Consider the following 15347-nt stretch of genomic DNA (forward strand, 5'->3'; position numbering starts at 1 on the left):
AAGACTCGTAATAAAAATTTGCGACTGTGTATTGTAGAGGATTGACTGGCAGTGTTGAATGATTGTGGAGAGGTGATTGTAGTCATCATATTATGCTCGAATCATCGGCGAGTTTTCCTTTTCACTTTGTACATCTTGAAACATAAAAGACTTGATAGTATGAAGCGAAGTGAAAAGGAATTAGATCACCACTTAACATTGCGCACAAAACTGATGTAAAAACGAGACGGAACTTAAATCCTACTTGGCCTTTCCGAAAATAGTTTAAAATTTGAGTAAAATCGTGTTGTCTAGCCACTGATAATGGTCACTGGCGATAGCATTGCTGTTAAATTTTTACAACAATCAAAGTTTAAAGTTAGTTGCTTGAGCTCAAAATCCATTTTCCTCAACATAAGGAAGCAATTACCTCTAGTGTCGGAATCTTCGTAAACAGGATTAATCAATTCACTGAAGATGAAATTCTTCCGCGGCAATTCGCTCTCCGTCATCACAAGTTCAGTGCCATCTTGTGACGTCATTGTACTAAAAGCCGAGTCTTTTACTGTACCGCTTGAAGTTTCGGATTCGGTTGAGCTGCCCGACGAATCGGAATAATCGAATACAGAATCGGATCCCGAGTGTTCAGACCCGCTTTTCGAATATGATTCGGTGCTGGTCGATGCTATTACCGAATCAACTTGTTGGTTGAAATCAACATATGGAACCTTGTGACAGATGTGCATTTGTTAATTCATGTTTTTAGTATTAATGTTAACCACAAGTTAACCGACCCACTATTTAAAATTGCAATTATACGAAAAAACGTAAAAAAATTTTGATTGGGTTAACAGATTATATTTTCAAAATTTGCAAACAAAAACGTAACAAACTATTTTCTAGTTATTTCAATGTCTCAAATTACTTTGTCTCTCTTAAGCCCTCGAGCAGAATACCTTTGTAAATACCAGTTATATTTAACCATCGGCACCACCAGTACCTGTGACACGGTCGCAAGCGATCCGTCGAAAAATAGGACGAGGTCCTTGAAGTCAGGTCTGGCGTCTGCCTCCCACGCCCAGCAACTCTTCATCATTTTATACCTGGACGAAAAATAACGCGCCTTTAATGTCGTCATAGCTAGTAAGTGGGTAAACATATAAAGTCCACGTTGCCCAGAAGCTAACTTTGTACCACGTCTGTTCTCCCAAACGTGCCGCATGTTACCGAAACGACCTCACTTCAACGAAAAGTAGAATGTCAAATCGCACGAATGTCTACGTTCAAAAGTGACGTTCGATGCCAACCCAACAATACACGTCGGTCTTCAAAGTACAGCTAGTTAAACTAAAAGATGTACAAACATTTTTTCCTTTTGCAATGCTAACCCTCAAAACCTTAACTACATACATGTTTCACTTCAAAGACACATTTATAAGACAAATTGTTCCTAAATTAATTCATCATTTCCTGATTTGCCGAAACAAAACAAGAACTTACGTTTCTACTGTGGTGAGGTTAGGTTTAGTGAGACGAAATCCTGAAGCAAGTCGTCGATAAAGTTGTGAAACTGTGACGCCCTGATAAGGTTGGCCACCCATAGTAAAAATCTCCCACAATAGTACACCAAAAGACCACCTGAAATACCATATAAAAACAGTGTTTTAATTTTGAAAATCAAAGAATAAGCAAATAAAATTACTTGAAGCGTAAAAATATATTCAGAAAATTGTTATTTAATTTGGCGCATAAAACGAACTACACTATAGTACAATTATTATTACAACCAACGTACAACAAATAGGCACTTTTATCTAAAGGTAAATTATAAATCCGAGTAAATTGCACGTAACGTGACCAATCACTTACACGTCGGATTTCATCGAAAATTTGTTTTCCCAGAGCGCTTCTGGTGCTGTCCACTTGGCAGGAGTCATCTGCACCCAGTTTTTTGTTAAGATTAAGTGTATGGATACAAGATACGTACACGATTAACTTACCGCTGGACTGTGGATCCGATAATATTCTTGCTGTAGATTTCTAATGTGCTTCGACAATCCAAAATCAGCAATTTTAATTTTCTTGTCGCTCGTCACCAAAACGTTTCTAGCAGCGAGATCTCGATGAATAATCTAATATTTGAAATTTAATTTGCATTAGAATAACATAATTGCACAATAAGTAAAAACGGCACGCTGGAATCAGAATAAAATTTTACTATGGGTTTTGTTGCTCAAGATATGCCTTTTTATTCTTATTCGTTGATTGATTTTTTTTTGAATATTGAATATGCCTGGGGGCCAAATATGTATGTCCGAAAAATACATGGTTTGGAAGATTGTTTTTGCATCTAGGGACTAGGCTCTAGCTATGACATTCCTAGAAATCAGTTTTTACAATTACTAAAATGATGTACGTTTTTGCTGGCCAGATGCTGCATTCCTCTTGCCGATTGGAAGGTGAATGACATCAGATCTTGGAAAGTGAGACCTTTCCCTACCGTGAAGTTGTTGCCACTGTTTGTAATATGCTTGTCTTGCAATCTGCGCATACAAGCACATCTGGTATAACAAACTATCAACGGTATGCAAACACATTTTCCTTTTAACCTGGGGATGGTAAATAAATTGATTATTTCTTTATTAACAAACGACCGTTACATGTTTCCCGAAACAACTTCCCTGGGATTCATTTTACAGAATAAAAACTGCAATTGGCGAATTTCCAAGCAACGCGAAGTTGGCGAGGGGGCAATTTCCCTTACCTTCTTTCATTGAGATAATTTTTCAAATTTCCTTCCGACGCAAGTTCCATCAGCAGAATGGGTGGTTTCCGAAGGTTTTCGTCATCTTCGCCCTATAATGAACACAGTAAGAACAAAGTCCGAGTAAAGTAGCAATTTGGCAGAAGACATGTTTGTCGACATGGCGTCGAGTCTCAGCATCTTATCTATTGTGAATCACTCCATTGTTTGTTGTCGCCCAATTTGTCACATCTGACCGGCGAGACGTATTTACTTGCTATCTCGTATCGTTTTCGAATTGCCAAGGATCGACCTATTTGCCTGTGCTCTTTAAATAACTGAGTAGATTTTTTCAAAGAGTAGCTTGATAAAGAGCGAGTTTCGAATTCCATACGAAACGCGAACATCAGTTTTGCACTCTAAACATTTTACAAACTTAACCAACTAAAACTACTGCACATGTACATTACTTTTAATAGAGTGCGATTAGTTTGTGTTAAATAAAAAGGTAAAAAAACATTTGTGAAATGTAACACAAATATTCGTGAGCCTGAGCTAAGTAAAACCACAGTCCAAATCTTACTATCTAATACCGTGGTAGACACTGCATCCAGCAGAACGCTCCCGATAAGCGTTACCACATTACAATGGTGGCCTGCTTGTAAAAGGGTTATCGCTTCCCTCAGAAAATGACCGAGATCTTGTGACTTGTATCCATCTGACAGGAAATAACACACGTAATAAGTGACCTGCATGCAGTGTTTCGACCTAATAGGCTTCAACATTATTACCCTCAGGTTTTGAGCTGCATAAAACTTACCGTTCAGTCGTTTGACTGCGCACAGTTGTTTACTTCCATCAGCCCTAGCAATCTCGCCTCTGTACACGTGACCAAAGTTGCCTGTTCCAAGTACGATTGGCATCGAGAATTCAACCTCGCATTTGACACTGGAAGAAAGCGGACATTTATTAATGGCGAATGTTCGGCTATAGTTTATCGGCTATGGGGTATGAATCACAATATATTAAACTGTGATTATGATACATTATAACTCCTTCTACAGTCTCGCAATTACGAAATTCATGGAATCTGTGTTAATTTTATACGGGAAAAATCTTACTGAAAAGCAAACAACAAATCGAAACTTTTTAATGTTTTACAAATTTAAATTCGTCGCAAAGTTGCATTACCACAAACACATCAGCTAAACTCACAAGCTACAATTTATACCTTCCTCTGTCCACGTGCGACCGTTTTAACAATTTCCACTCAGTGTCGTCTATAAATGGGAAGAGTTTCCTGTAGTGCGACTCATTCACGTACTCAACAACCTGCGGAAATGAACTCGTTACAATCCTGAAGTAGAAAAACATTAAAATCTTAAACTTACCTGTCCATATTTCTTTTGGTCAAGTTCATTGCGTAACTGCATACGGGTCACGTGTGGCCCCAATGCCCGCAGTTTATCTTGGGAATCGTTTAACCTTTTCTGTCTTTTTCGGCAAACAGCTGTTCCCATGATGATTATAAGCATTAGAATCCCGAATCCCGTGGGAATAAAAATAACTTCCTCTTTGAAAGTCGTTGCTTCTATGAAAAGTCAGAACCAATCAAGACAGAACTTTGTGTCTTGTGAACACCTGGCTTAATCATATGTGATAACTCACCTTTTGCACTTTCAGCTAGTTGCGTGCCGTTTAAACTAGTTGGAGTAGTGGGGTTAGTCTTTTCTGTTGTCGCCGTTCTTGTTGTAGTGACAGCAGGTGGGAGCACTATTGACATGTAAAGAGAAATGTCACATTACGTAAGCTATTGTTTAAACACACACCATTCTCTTACCTCGACCATCTCTATCAGTGACACGAAGAATATAATCTTGATGGATAAAATCAGGTTTCGTCTTGCTCGCATTTTGTAGCATCAGACGACAAGTATAATTCCCTGCATCATTTTCATCAATTCTGACGACCTTTAATCTTGTTCCGTTGTATGGCGGACGCTCGTTGCAGCCATATATTTCAATCTGACAAAACAAAGGATGTTGTAAAGTCTTTCTACCAATGCCATACTATATGCAGGCTTCTTAGACAGAGGATATTAACACTGAAGGGAAATGCGTTTCCAATATGTTATAATATAATCTTTAGGAACACTATAAACGGATTTACTTACACAAAGGTTTGGCAAAAAAAGGTAGATGTACTTATTATTTTTTGACAACATGTAAAGATTTAAAATGTTTCAATTGTCTCTGTGGAGATTGATTGACATAATCTATTTTACTCTGTTCAAGAACCCGATTTAAGTGTTGGAAATCATGTTTGGCAAGACGCAACTCGTTGAAACTTATACCTCGACCCTAAAATGGACGCTCTGTTTATTTTTCGTAAACTGCAAACCTTAGGTATCCGACGGTCCAACAGGTTTCCATTCTTGTACCAGAGTACCGTAGTTGGCGGCGGATTTATTTTCGTGTAAGAGAAATGAGCGCATGAAAATACGACCGACCTTCCAATTTTCTGTCTTATTTCGGTTTCGGGTAAACTGCCCCGATAGAACTGACCTGAAACAAGCAGCTAGCAATAATTACTTCAAGCAATTATTCGGGACAGCAAAATTTTTCGAAATTTATTTAAAGGTTGCACACTACAAAGTCCAACGTGGCTTACCTGACCAATTAATGTCGTAATTGCTTTGCTTTGATCGATTGAGGCACTTGACTTTGACGCCGTGAGCGTAACACCAGCACGCACCCATACACAGAAGCATTTGAATAAAGAGATTTCCCGCCATATAGGGTACCAATTACAACCAGTTTACAGAGTAATCGCTGCACGCTTTTAGGCAACAAAAACTTTCCGTTTATCACAAAAAAAAACCCTGAATCAATTCACGACAAACACATTCTTGCACGCGCACAGGTCGGCAATTCAGTACATTTTTCAACTGTACCGCTCAATCTATGATTCTGTGTACTTCGCCCCGCTTGTAAATATGACATCCTGTCTTTTTCGCCGAACAAGGCAGTTCCCCGATGGCTCATGTTTACCGGGATCAATGACCAACTGTCTGTTTGGCCAGTTATCTCTCAACATGTTCCCCTGCGCCACGCACTCATTTCGAGCAATGCGCTGTCGCAAAAATAAACCTTGTTGTAGACTTGCTTTGGAACTATGTATGTGAACCACAAGGAAGTATATTACGCAAACATTGGCACCCATTTCCGTTTAAACAGGGTCACCCAAGTAAACCAATCGTTCATCCTCACAAGTTCCACTCACGCATCTGGATTTTTTGTTCCCTGTGAAGTGGAATACCGAATCCGGGCAACCAAACACATACAGTACGACATTACAAAATGTGAGATGAATAAATCCTTTGTTCGGTTTAGAAATGGAAAAACAGCTTGTGGTTGTGTCCCTTATCGTGTTTCCCTGTTACGACACATCCCACCATTTAAGCGAAATCTGTTAAAGATTCTGGATGTTGGCGACATGTTTACCAACACATGTTTGAGCTGTCATGGCCAGTAATTCCTGTGTATGCTGTCCTAACAGACTACTAAAAACCTTTGGGTAAAATCCCACCCATTTTCTGTTGAGTCACGAAGTTCAAATGCAAACATCGATAAACATGTTTTGTCTGTATTTTTTTGGTGTGAAGTTACGCCGATGTGTGACGTAATTGGACATTTGTACTTCGTCTGTAACTCTGGAACAATTGAACAACAAAACTGACGGTATAAAAGCCAACACAGTTTTTGTGATTTCGGATTTTCTTTCAACTGCGCAAAAGGTTTTTCCGGTTTACTGGTTAAAAACCCGCAATCATTTTTGGCCGCGATTTACCCCGCGCTTCCAGTGCCACGTTGGTGATTTGCAATAAATCATGTCCCGTTGTCGCGCTGCGGCATAAGTTTACCAAATTTAACTTTAGTTTTAAGTCATGCAAGATTTGCCCTCTGCGCACTTTGAATGTTTGTGCGCGTGATTGCCTCAGGCAGTGTCAGTACCAATACCTCGAACTATGACCGCATACCTCACGCCTGCGCAACGCAAGTTAAGGCAAAAAAATCCCATTCAGATTTTTTCGTTCCACGCACATTCTTGGCATTCAGTATAAATTAGCATGTTTGCCCAGAGATTACTCAGAAGAGAATTAAATCAATCTTAAAACAGCTGTGGACAGCAATCAGTGGACAAAGTTTTGTATGCTGGAGGGGTTTAAACAATGTAAACTAGAAAAACAATCGCCTGAAAACTAAAACTTACAGCTGTTGTTGTGTGGTTTAGACGTAAGGTAGATAACTATGAAGGGTTGTTTATTACTTCACTTGTTTGTAACTGTTGCGGTGTTCAAAGGCGTTGTTTCACAGAGGCCAATTTCAGCTACAACAGACCAGGTTGGTTTTTGTCAATTGAAGTCATGATTTCATTTGCACTTTGCAACCGCTTAAATTTTTTAAATGTCGATTTACTCCAATTGGTTTAGATGCATCTGCGAATAAAGCCGTTGAGTGACATCAGCAAGCTGCCTTACAGAATCGGCCACCTTGAATTTTTCCAAGATGGAAATTGGTTTCGAGTCTGCAGCGAAAATTGGGGGGACGATGAATCGTCGGTAGCTTGTGGAAACCTTGGGTTTTCAGACTTTGCTCCACTGACACCTGCAATTGAGTAAGCAAGGCTTTTAAATAACCGCTGTTTTAACTAAAGCTAATGTTCCCTTTAAAGTTACATTTGCACTGTATGACTGTAAAACACTTAATTGCTCTAAAAAATCGCACTGTAGACTTTTAATTTTCGTCAATCAAGTAAAACATACCTGTTGTTATAGAGCGTACAGGGCTTTTTGGGACGACCAAATTCGTTTAAAGGACGTCCAGTGTGATGGAACAGAAAGCACATTGTCACAATGTTCAAATGTGTCAGTTACTTTCAACAGACTTTGTTATTCGGGAAGGGCGGTGATTCTTAACTGTAAAACCAAAGCAGCAAATGTAATTATTGGAAGGAAATTTTGACAATTCTAGTGGTTTTTATAGTGAACTTGTAAAATATTTGAGAAATATTTCTCTATTTGAAATAAAATAAATAATTTTGAGATACCTTCAATAAGTATAAATATAAATAAACAATTGAAGAACTGATGTTGCTTCAATGTGACGTCATATTATAAAAACACATTTGCATTTTTAGGGCATTAGGCTGAGAGGTGGGGCGTTAGTTGGAGAAGGCAGGGTTCAAGTTGCGTTCAATGGCAACTGGGGTGGAATATGTGGAAACCAATGGAACATCAGAAGTGGTAACGTCGCGTGTCGACAACTTGGCTATGGCACCGCGAAACAAACTTACCAGGATGCGGAGTTTGGACAAGGTAACCAGACGTTTCTTAGTCGATGCCTAATGAAGATGCGGAAAATTTACTGGAAACAAGCGTGTTTTAAATATATTCTATACATGGTTTCTCACAGGGCACACGGTTGTTTGGTTCACTAACGTCACTTGCAACGGAAAGGAAAAGAGACTCAGCGATTGCCCCAAGGTCCACCCAGAGGTTGAAAACTTTCTCAACTACACATCGCCAGGTTGCTCCATCAGACAACAAGCAAGCGTCGTCTGTCGTACACCAAACACAGGCACACAAAACATGGTAAAGTCCTGCATTAAAAATAGGCCAAGCACCGAAACAGAATCTACCCGATTGAAATAATCCGGAATTCCCAAATATTTTCGGATTGCAGCTAATCGTGTGGCTAGTCACGTACATGTCGAAATATGACCGATAATTACATGGGTTTTGAACGATTTGATTATTATTATCTGAAATGAGAGGTTAAGCGAATGCAATACCAACCCGACCGAAGGCGAAAATTTTCCCTTTTTTATTTTATGCACAGACATCGGTTGTAAGACATTGGTGAAAACCCACTTCGTGCAAACCGATGCGGGAAAATCGCATAGGATATAAATATCAACCAACCGGTCCTTGTAATAGCTTTGAAGTCCATATAGCTATTTCTATTAATCTCCATCGTCAATCCACTGATAAAGGTATTGTTTTTATTTGTTTTGTCAGATCGAGTTGTTGGATGGACAGGACGGGACGGTGGGTAGAGTGGTTGTAAAGGTTGGAGATTCATGGGGAAGCATTTGCAGCGACAACTGGAGAATAAACGAGGCGATGGTTGTTTGTCGCCAACTTGGTTTGGGATACGCTTCAAGGGCTTTGCAAGTATGATCCACAAATATTGAAACAATGTTTTTTTTAATCGTTGTACTGTCAAATTTAAAACGTCGATATTCTTCTGGTACAAGAGTCACTGTTTCGGGAAAATTTTGAAGCTATTTAAATAGTGTTTAAACAAAATTTTGTGCAATATTTGGTCGTTTAAATGTAAATACCGATTATCACATACGTCACGTCAACAGAACGTGCAGCAAATGACGACCAGTGGCCGTCGCTTGGATATTGTCACGACTAGCGTCTGGTGCATGGGAACCGAAAGTTCTTTGAGCGAATGTAGACAAAGGACTCCATTACGATCCGGTTCGTACATTTACTGTGGCTCCAAATGGTCAAACGGAGCCAAATATGTGGGTGCGGTTTGCTCACGATCCGGACTTCCCGATCTCCAACTCGATATTCCCGAACTTCAGGACTCGATATCAATCGATGTTCAACCGTTGTGGAACCTTCAGTGTGCTGGTATGCAGACACTGAGTTAATTTATTGATTTATTTTATTTCTCGTTTTAATACTCACTTTCAGTTGTTTATATTTGGATCTAAAATAACTGTGTGTCGTCTTCTGGTTTAAAGAATATCGTGCTTTTTATATATTGCATATCGTTAGACTTGACCTTGGTTACTCTACCCCAGTGATTTTCAACCGGTGTTCCGCGGAACATTAGTGCTCCGTGAAAGATCATCAGGTGTTCCGCAAGAAATTTATTAGTTTGACTGATGTTCCGTGGAACACGGGTCAAAAATCACTTTTTTATGAAAGTAATCATCCACTATCACCAATGTTCCAATGTTGTGTAACAATAAGACTCGTTTTGTAATAATAAGAATATAATTGCGCGAGCCTGTTGCTGGTAAAGTAAAATGCCGCAGTACTTTTCCGTGGCTCAAAAAGGTTGAAAAACACTGCTCTACCCGAACCTTTGTCATTCACCTAGTGGTTAAAGTAAGCCCGACGTTACGGAACAACATTTCGGTAAAATCCAACGACTTGTTTGTCCTAAAAGTACAGTCATAAGATACTAGATTTTAATAAATCTATCCAGTTATTTTAGAAATCCATTCTGGTATTCCAAAACAAATCGTTGACTTTTTAAGTAGATTTAATCATTCAGGTAAAAAAAATCCACTTTCTCTACTGCATTAACCTGTTAACTTAATTGTGGCAGCTGAAGAGAATTGTCTCTCCAAATCAGCACAAAACGTGACGGATCAAAACTCATTGAGAAGCCTCCTGCGATTGACGGTTAATGTGTGGAACAGAGGAACAGCCGATTTTCTGCCATGGCAAAATCCTACCCAATGGGAATGGCACGAATGTCACAAGTAAGTTTTTTCTGGGTTCAATTTTGAAACTGGACCAAGCACTTATTCCCTTCACTGTGTCTTTACAGTCATTACCACAGCATGGCCGAGTTTGCGCATTATGATATTCTCTCTTTGCAAACATTCAACCGGGTGGCGGAGGGCCACAAAGTGAGCTTTTGCCTTTCAGACACAATGTGCATCAATGAAAAAGGGCCTGCCTATCACTGCAATGAAACGCCCGATCGTTCAGAACAGGGCATTTCTGTAGGATGCTCTGATGCTTATTAGTAAGTAGGACTCTCTGTTGTATACATTTAATTCCCAACTCGAACTACGATTTTGGGATTTTAAGGCTAGAAAACATATCGGCAAAAACGATTAAAAAAACAGATCTTATGTAATTTGTATTTAGCTCAAAAGTGAAGAGTGTTTTTTAAAGAAACTGCTAATTTTCGATTTTCCGCATTTTGTGGTCGAGTCGATTAGCTTCGCGATTAGTGTCATATATTATAACACTCCTTAAATACGCAACAAATGGATCTCTGAGAACATGTATACTCTTTACGGTTACTTAAGATCCTGGCATACTGATCACTTTTTGCATTAGTAAATATAGATTTGAAATAAGTTTCAAACAACACTTTTTTTCACAGTTCGTGGTTCGATTGCCAGTGGATTGATATCACAGACGTTCCACCTGGAGAATATATCCTCAGGGTATAATTTCAGTATTCAGTATCAACATAAAATAAATATAATTTTAATACTAAAACTAACAAATAAAAGAAAACGCTTGTAGTTGATACTGGTTTCTGGTTCTGTTAATTTACAGCAGGGTTGTGCAAACCTTGACTATCTTGACTTGCTTTGTTCACACCGTTTCTTAAACCTTTAACCAACGAGAATTATTAAGACTTTATTACTTGACGTTGACAACAAAAGAAATCTGCAAAATCACAGTTGTAAAATGTGGCTTTGTGATTTGCTATTTTAGGTGAGCCTCAACCCCCAACATCTCGTCGCTGAACTTGACGTTTTCAACAACGACATAACCTGCGAATTGACGTACGATGGAGAAAAAGTCGTTGTGAGACCATGTCACATCTGTAAGCTTTTAAATTGATTTCCTTTGTTGTAGATATTGCGAAACTAAACTTTTTTGTTTACAGCTGACGATGTGGTTTGAGCAGTTCCTGAAGAAATCCGTTTTTGTTTCTGTTATTTCTCTTTGTACGATAAATAAAATCACTTTTACTTATCGAGTTGTTTGTCTCTATTAATGGAAAATAGTTAGTGGACGCTTGTTTTGTGTCATCATCAGGTTTTCCGTGCTTTCGAACTCCACCCAAGGAGACATTCTTTAGGTCTCCTTACGTGAAAGAGTTATAATCCGTCTTTGGCGACAATATCATTGTCGGCGTTATATTTTTTTTCGAGGTTAAATGACTAAAACAGTAACTGTAATTCCACCGCCTCTAATTTAATTGACAATGTGTGTCCAACAGGAATTTAGCAACAATCGAATCAGCCAACAACAATTTGTATGGGGCTACCTTGCAAATTTCCACAATGCAATTTAATCAGTTTGTTGTTGTTTCTTTAATTCTTTAAGCTGAAAGCTTTATAAAATGAAATTTTACGAATTATGTCTCTAACTTTTGTATGAGCCTTGGGGCATTTACATAAACCAAGGGCACAAGCGTGAGTCAGCGCCACCTTGCAGTATCGCCAAACAAGTATCATTTACGTCATTTCATTTATTTGGATTTAGGTTATTTAATTTTCGTTTAACTTTTGCGTATTCTTCACAGCAATTATTATGGAAATGTTTATGGAGTTGCTACAAATAATACAACTTTATAAAAATGATTAAAACGTTTATGTCAATTGCAGAAAATGATAAATATTCCTAAGTCGTCTGTCTGTTTCAAGTTTTTACGACATATATATTCCGCCTGTCTGTGCAGGCGTCATCTGTATCGCTAAAAAACAACACAACAACGGAGTTAACCAACAGTAATGCAAATGTAAAAATACCTTATAAACTGACAATCAGATTTCAAGATTAGGTAAGGTGCGACTGAACTGTCGGCTTTGGCTTGTTTGTGGGGACGCTCGATAAAACATAAAATCAAAGAAAAAAAGGGAGGAATCAACAAGCTGCAAACGATAGCGGTAAAAAATGCCGGCGGTGATCTGGCTCTACGTCATTGATAAGCTTGTCACAATGACAACACAGTTGGTAGACACTTCAACGGTAAGCGGAAGCAAAAACAAAACCGACACTTACATTGTATTAGGCAATATAAGGGGGTTGATGTTAATTTTTGCCTTGATTTTGTGAAACCATTTGTCTTCACAAATATCCAATAAATGCACTGGGGGCTGTTCGACGAAGACGACTTTGTAGCATTTTGCCATGTCGGCATGTCGGTGCTGCTTGTGTTGTGCGTGGTAGTGCGTATTTTTTTACCGCTATCGTTTGCAGCTTGTTGATTCCTCCCTTTTTTTCTTTGATTTTATGTTTTATCGAGCGTCCCCACAAACAAGCCAAAGCCGACAGTTCAGTCGCACCTTACCTAATTGTGAAATCTGATTGTCAGTTTGTAAGGTATTGTTACATTTGCATTACTGTTGGTTAACTCCGTTGTTGTGTTGTTTTTTAGCGATACAGATGATGCCTGCACAGACAGGCGAAATATATATGTCGTAAAAACTTGAAACAGACAGACGACTTAGGAATATTTATCATTTTCTGCATTGATCCGTTACTGAGTCTCTGTCAGCCATAGAGACTACACAGGCGATTCATAGAAATCAAACTCTCATTATGTCAATTGGACCGAATTTTTACTGACAGTTCCAAGAAAACAATTTAAAACTAATTAGGATCACTGGGATTGTAAAGCAGAATTTTTGGTAAACACGCTGGATATGATTTTTGAAAATCCCATAGGCATCATAAGTGGATAGTACGAAATTTACATTGAAATATTTGGCGATAATCTTGTTTTAACCGCTAGGTAGAGCTATAGGTGTTAATGTATGTTTTACCTCATACCCATTTGGCAGCATTAACCAAGCGCCCGACCCGTATACCAAGAATAAAACCTGATCGGGTTTCGTGCCCAGGACATCCTGCGTTCAAATCCCGGTGTGGTCAAAAAAAAATTCAGTGTTTTCTGCATTGTAGAAAGTTTTAGCGATGTCAAAAAGTTATTCTAAAGAAAAATATAATATAACTTGCTTACAGATTTGCTGATTGCAACAGTGAAAAAAAGACCTCAACCGCAGTACCAAGCTTTGCCAATAGTAAAAGTTTAAGAACTCTGTCAAGAAAAATTAACTGGCGCGAGGACCTTTTGTGGAAATCACACGTTTTTAAAATTTTAAAGCAAACAATGGTGTTCAGGGGCTACTATTCATGACCCCAGTACACCGGTATTGACACCGCAATTACAACAAAAACACTACGCCGAAGGTCAGGCGGATAAAGAAACTGTGGACCATAGCAATGACCAGAAGCAAAACAAACGAACAATCACACGACCAGGCTGGTTCTTAATCAACGCAAAAAACAGGATAGCACAAACCTGCAAGACTCAGCTTTTGATGCCGAAGTCACAGGCGCAAGATGTCAAGCGGAAGAGAATTGCGGAGAGGAGATTCTCAAGATTGTTGTTTGCACTTCAAACATAGGTAAAACCTTTCTTGGTGGAATGAAAATAAAAAAAGCATGACACGCTGAATGCAACTTAAACTGCATGTGACACGTAAAATAAAACATGTTAATAATTAAACTAAGGGATGTTTATAACTTTAAATTATTTTTAGCTAAAAAAGCAGCTTTATATGGCGACTGGTTTCTGAGATACTGCTGATTAAAGTCGCATTTTTACCGCTGCGAACGAAATCGTGCAAAAGCGATTTTATTGTTGCGTGACGTCATCCTTATGCGTAGGGATGGAAAACATTGTAAAACTGGTTTAGTATAGTATTGCATAAAACAGGGGACAACAAGTGAACGATTTTGACATTAATTTGAGCTGCAGACAGATGGCAGCTGTTTCGACCTAATATGTTTTATTTAGTTGCGTAATAATAAAACAGTTGTTGGGACAGAGTGTTCTTGTTGTTACAGCATTTAGACCAGTGGTTCTCAAACTGTGGTACGCGTACCACTAGTGGTACGCGAGAGCTTTTCAAGTGGTACGCGATTTAGTCTGCTCTATACAATTTGCCGCACTTTGCCGCTCATTTGTTTTTTAATACACTGCGTACCACCGTATTACTATACCATAACTGTTATGACATAACACCAATGAATAACAATTTAGCCAATATCACCAGTTGCTTGGTTTTCTTTATTTTGTATTTGTGACGCAATAGTATCAACGTGAAATTGTTGCACTGTTGAAGTAATTCTGACATCGTGTATTCAACTATGCAACAATTTCACGTTAATACTATTGCGTCACTAATGCACAATAAAGAAAACCAAGCAACTGGTGATATTGGCTAAATTGTTATTCATTGGTGTTATGTCATAACAGTTATGGTATAGTAATACGGTGGTACGCAGTGTATTAAAAAACAAATGAGCGGTACGTGATTGGAAAAAGTTTGAGAAACACTGATTTAGACCCTTTGGTCTTCCGATAATCAGGGACAAATAAGCCTATGGTTTGTGACGTCACAGTGACATATTTTTGTGTGATGCAAAAAATTGTCCTGACCTTTGAGGTAACGTAATCTGTGGATTCTTCTATGTTTGAAACTATTCGATATCTGCAATATAAGGCGCCTTCTCCTATGTAAAGAATGCATTTTTTCGACGCGACACCTTGTGTGATGTCAGTTTCGCCACAGCGATAAAGGTTTACGATTTTTGGTCACCGCTACTTTTCGTGCAGTTAAGTACATTTGTTAGTTGACGTAGAACCGAAAAACTTTGGATATATGTTTGTTGTAGATGTACCTTTAGTTTTACGCAAAGTTGTCATGTCATATGCATTTTAAGAATGAGATGCCATGCTGTAATAAATAAATTCCTGTATGCCACAATTTGGAA

The 15347-nt window shown here is 38.6% G+C and overlaps 2 protein-coding genes and 1 pseudogene across 2 annotated transcripts in view; 2 read left to right on the forward strand and 1 right to left on the reverse strand.

Moving 5' to 3' along the window:
* Positions 1-10: 10 nt before the first annotated feature.
* Positions 11-5516, reverse strand: LOC145911959 (uncharacterized; annotated as a pseudogene).
* Positions 5517-7013: 1497 nt separating this feature from the next.
* LOC145912685 (lysyl oxidase homolog 2A-like) lies at positions 7014-11533 on the forward strand. The gene is made up of 12 exons (XM_083000245.1): positions 7014-7125; positions 7215-7399; positions 7560-7722; positions 7922-8099; positions 8197-8375; positions 8802-8957; positions 9155-9431; positions 10138-10294; positions 10363-10563; positions 10930-10993; positions 11271-11382; positions 11446-11533. The coding sequence occupies exons 1-12, from the start codon at positions 7033-7035 to the stop codon at positions 11460-11462; spliced, it is 1782 nt and encodes a 593-aa protein (XP_082856371.1). The 5' UTR covers positions 7014-7032; the 3' UTR covers positions 11463-11533.
* Positions 11534-12458: 925 nt separating this feature from the next.
* LOC145911960 (uncharacterized) overlaps positions 12459-15347 on the forward strand; it is a 61385-nt gene continuing 58496 nt past the window's right edge. The window contains exon 1 of the mRNA XM_082999389.1: positions 12459-12533. Within this exon, the coding sequence (XP_082855515.1) occupies positions 12459-12533 (75 nt within the window). The remainder of the gene's footprint in view (positions 12534-15347) is intronic.

This window comes from Ascidia mentula, chromosome 8 (assembly GCF_947561715.1).
Source record: "Ascidia mentula chromosome 8, kaAscMent1.1, whole genome shotgun sequence".
In the NCBI taxonomy this organism is placed as follows: Eukaryota; Metazoa; Chordata; class Ascidiacea; order Phlebobranchia; family Ascidiidae; genus Ascidia; species Ascidia mentula.

What these genes read in the sequence shown, in the direction of transcription:
- LOC145912685 (XM_083000245.1), top strand. Translation starts at nt 7,033, where the DNA reads ATGAAGGGTTGTTTATTACTTCACTTGTTTGTAACTGTTGCGGTGTTC. An exon ending in GTAAAACCAAAGCAGCAAAT is followed by an intron (nt 7,723 to 7,921) that starts GTAATTATTGGA and finishes TTGCATTTTTAG; the next exon opens with GGCATTAGGCTGAGAGGTGG. An exon ending in GGATGCGGAGTTTGGACAAG is followed by an intron (nt 8,100 to 8,196) that starts GTAACCAGACGT and finishes GGTTTCTCACAG; the next exon opens with GGCACACGGTTGTTTGGTTC.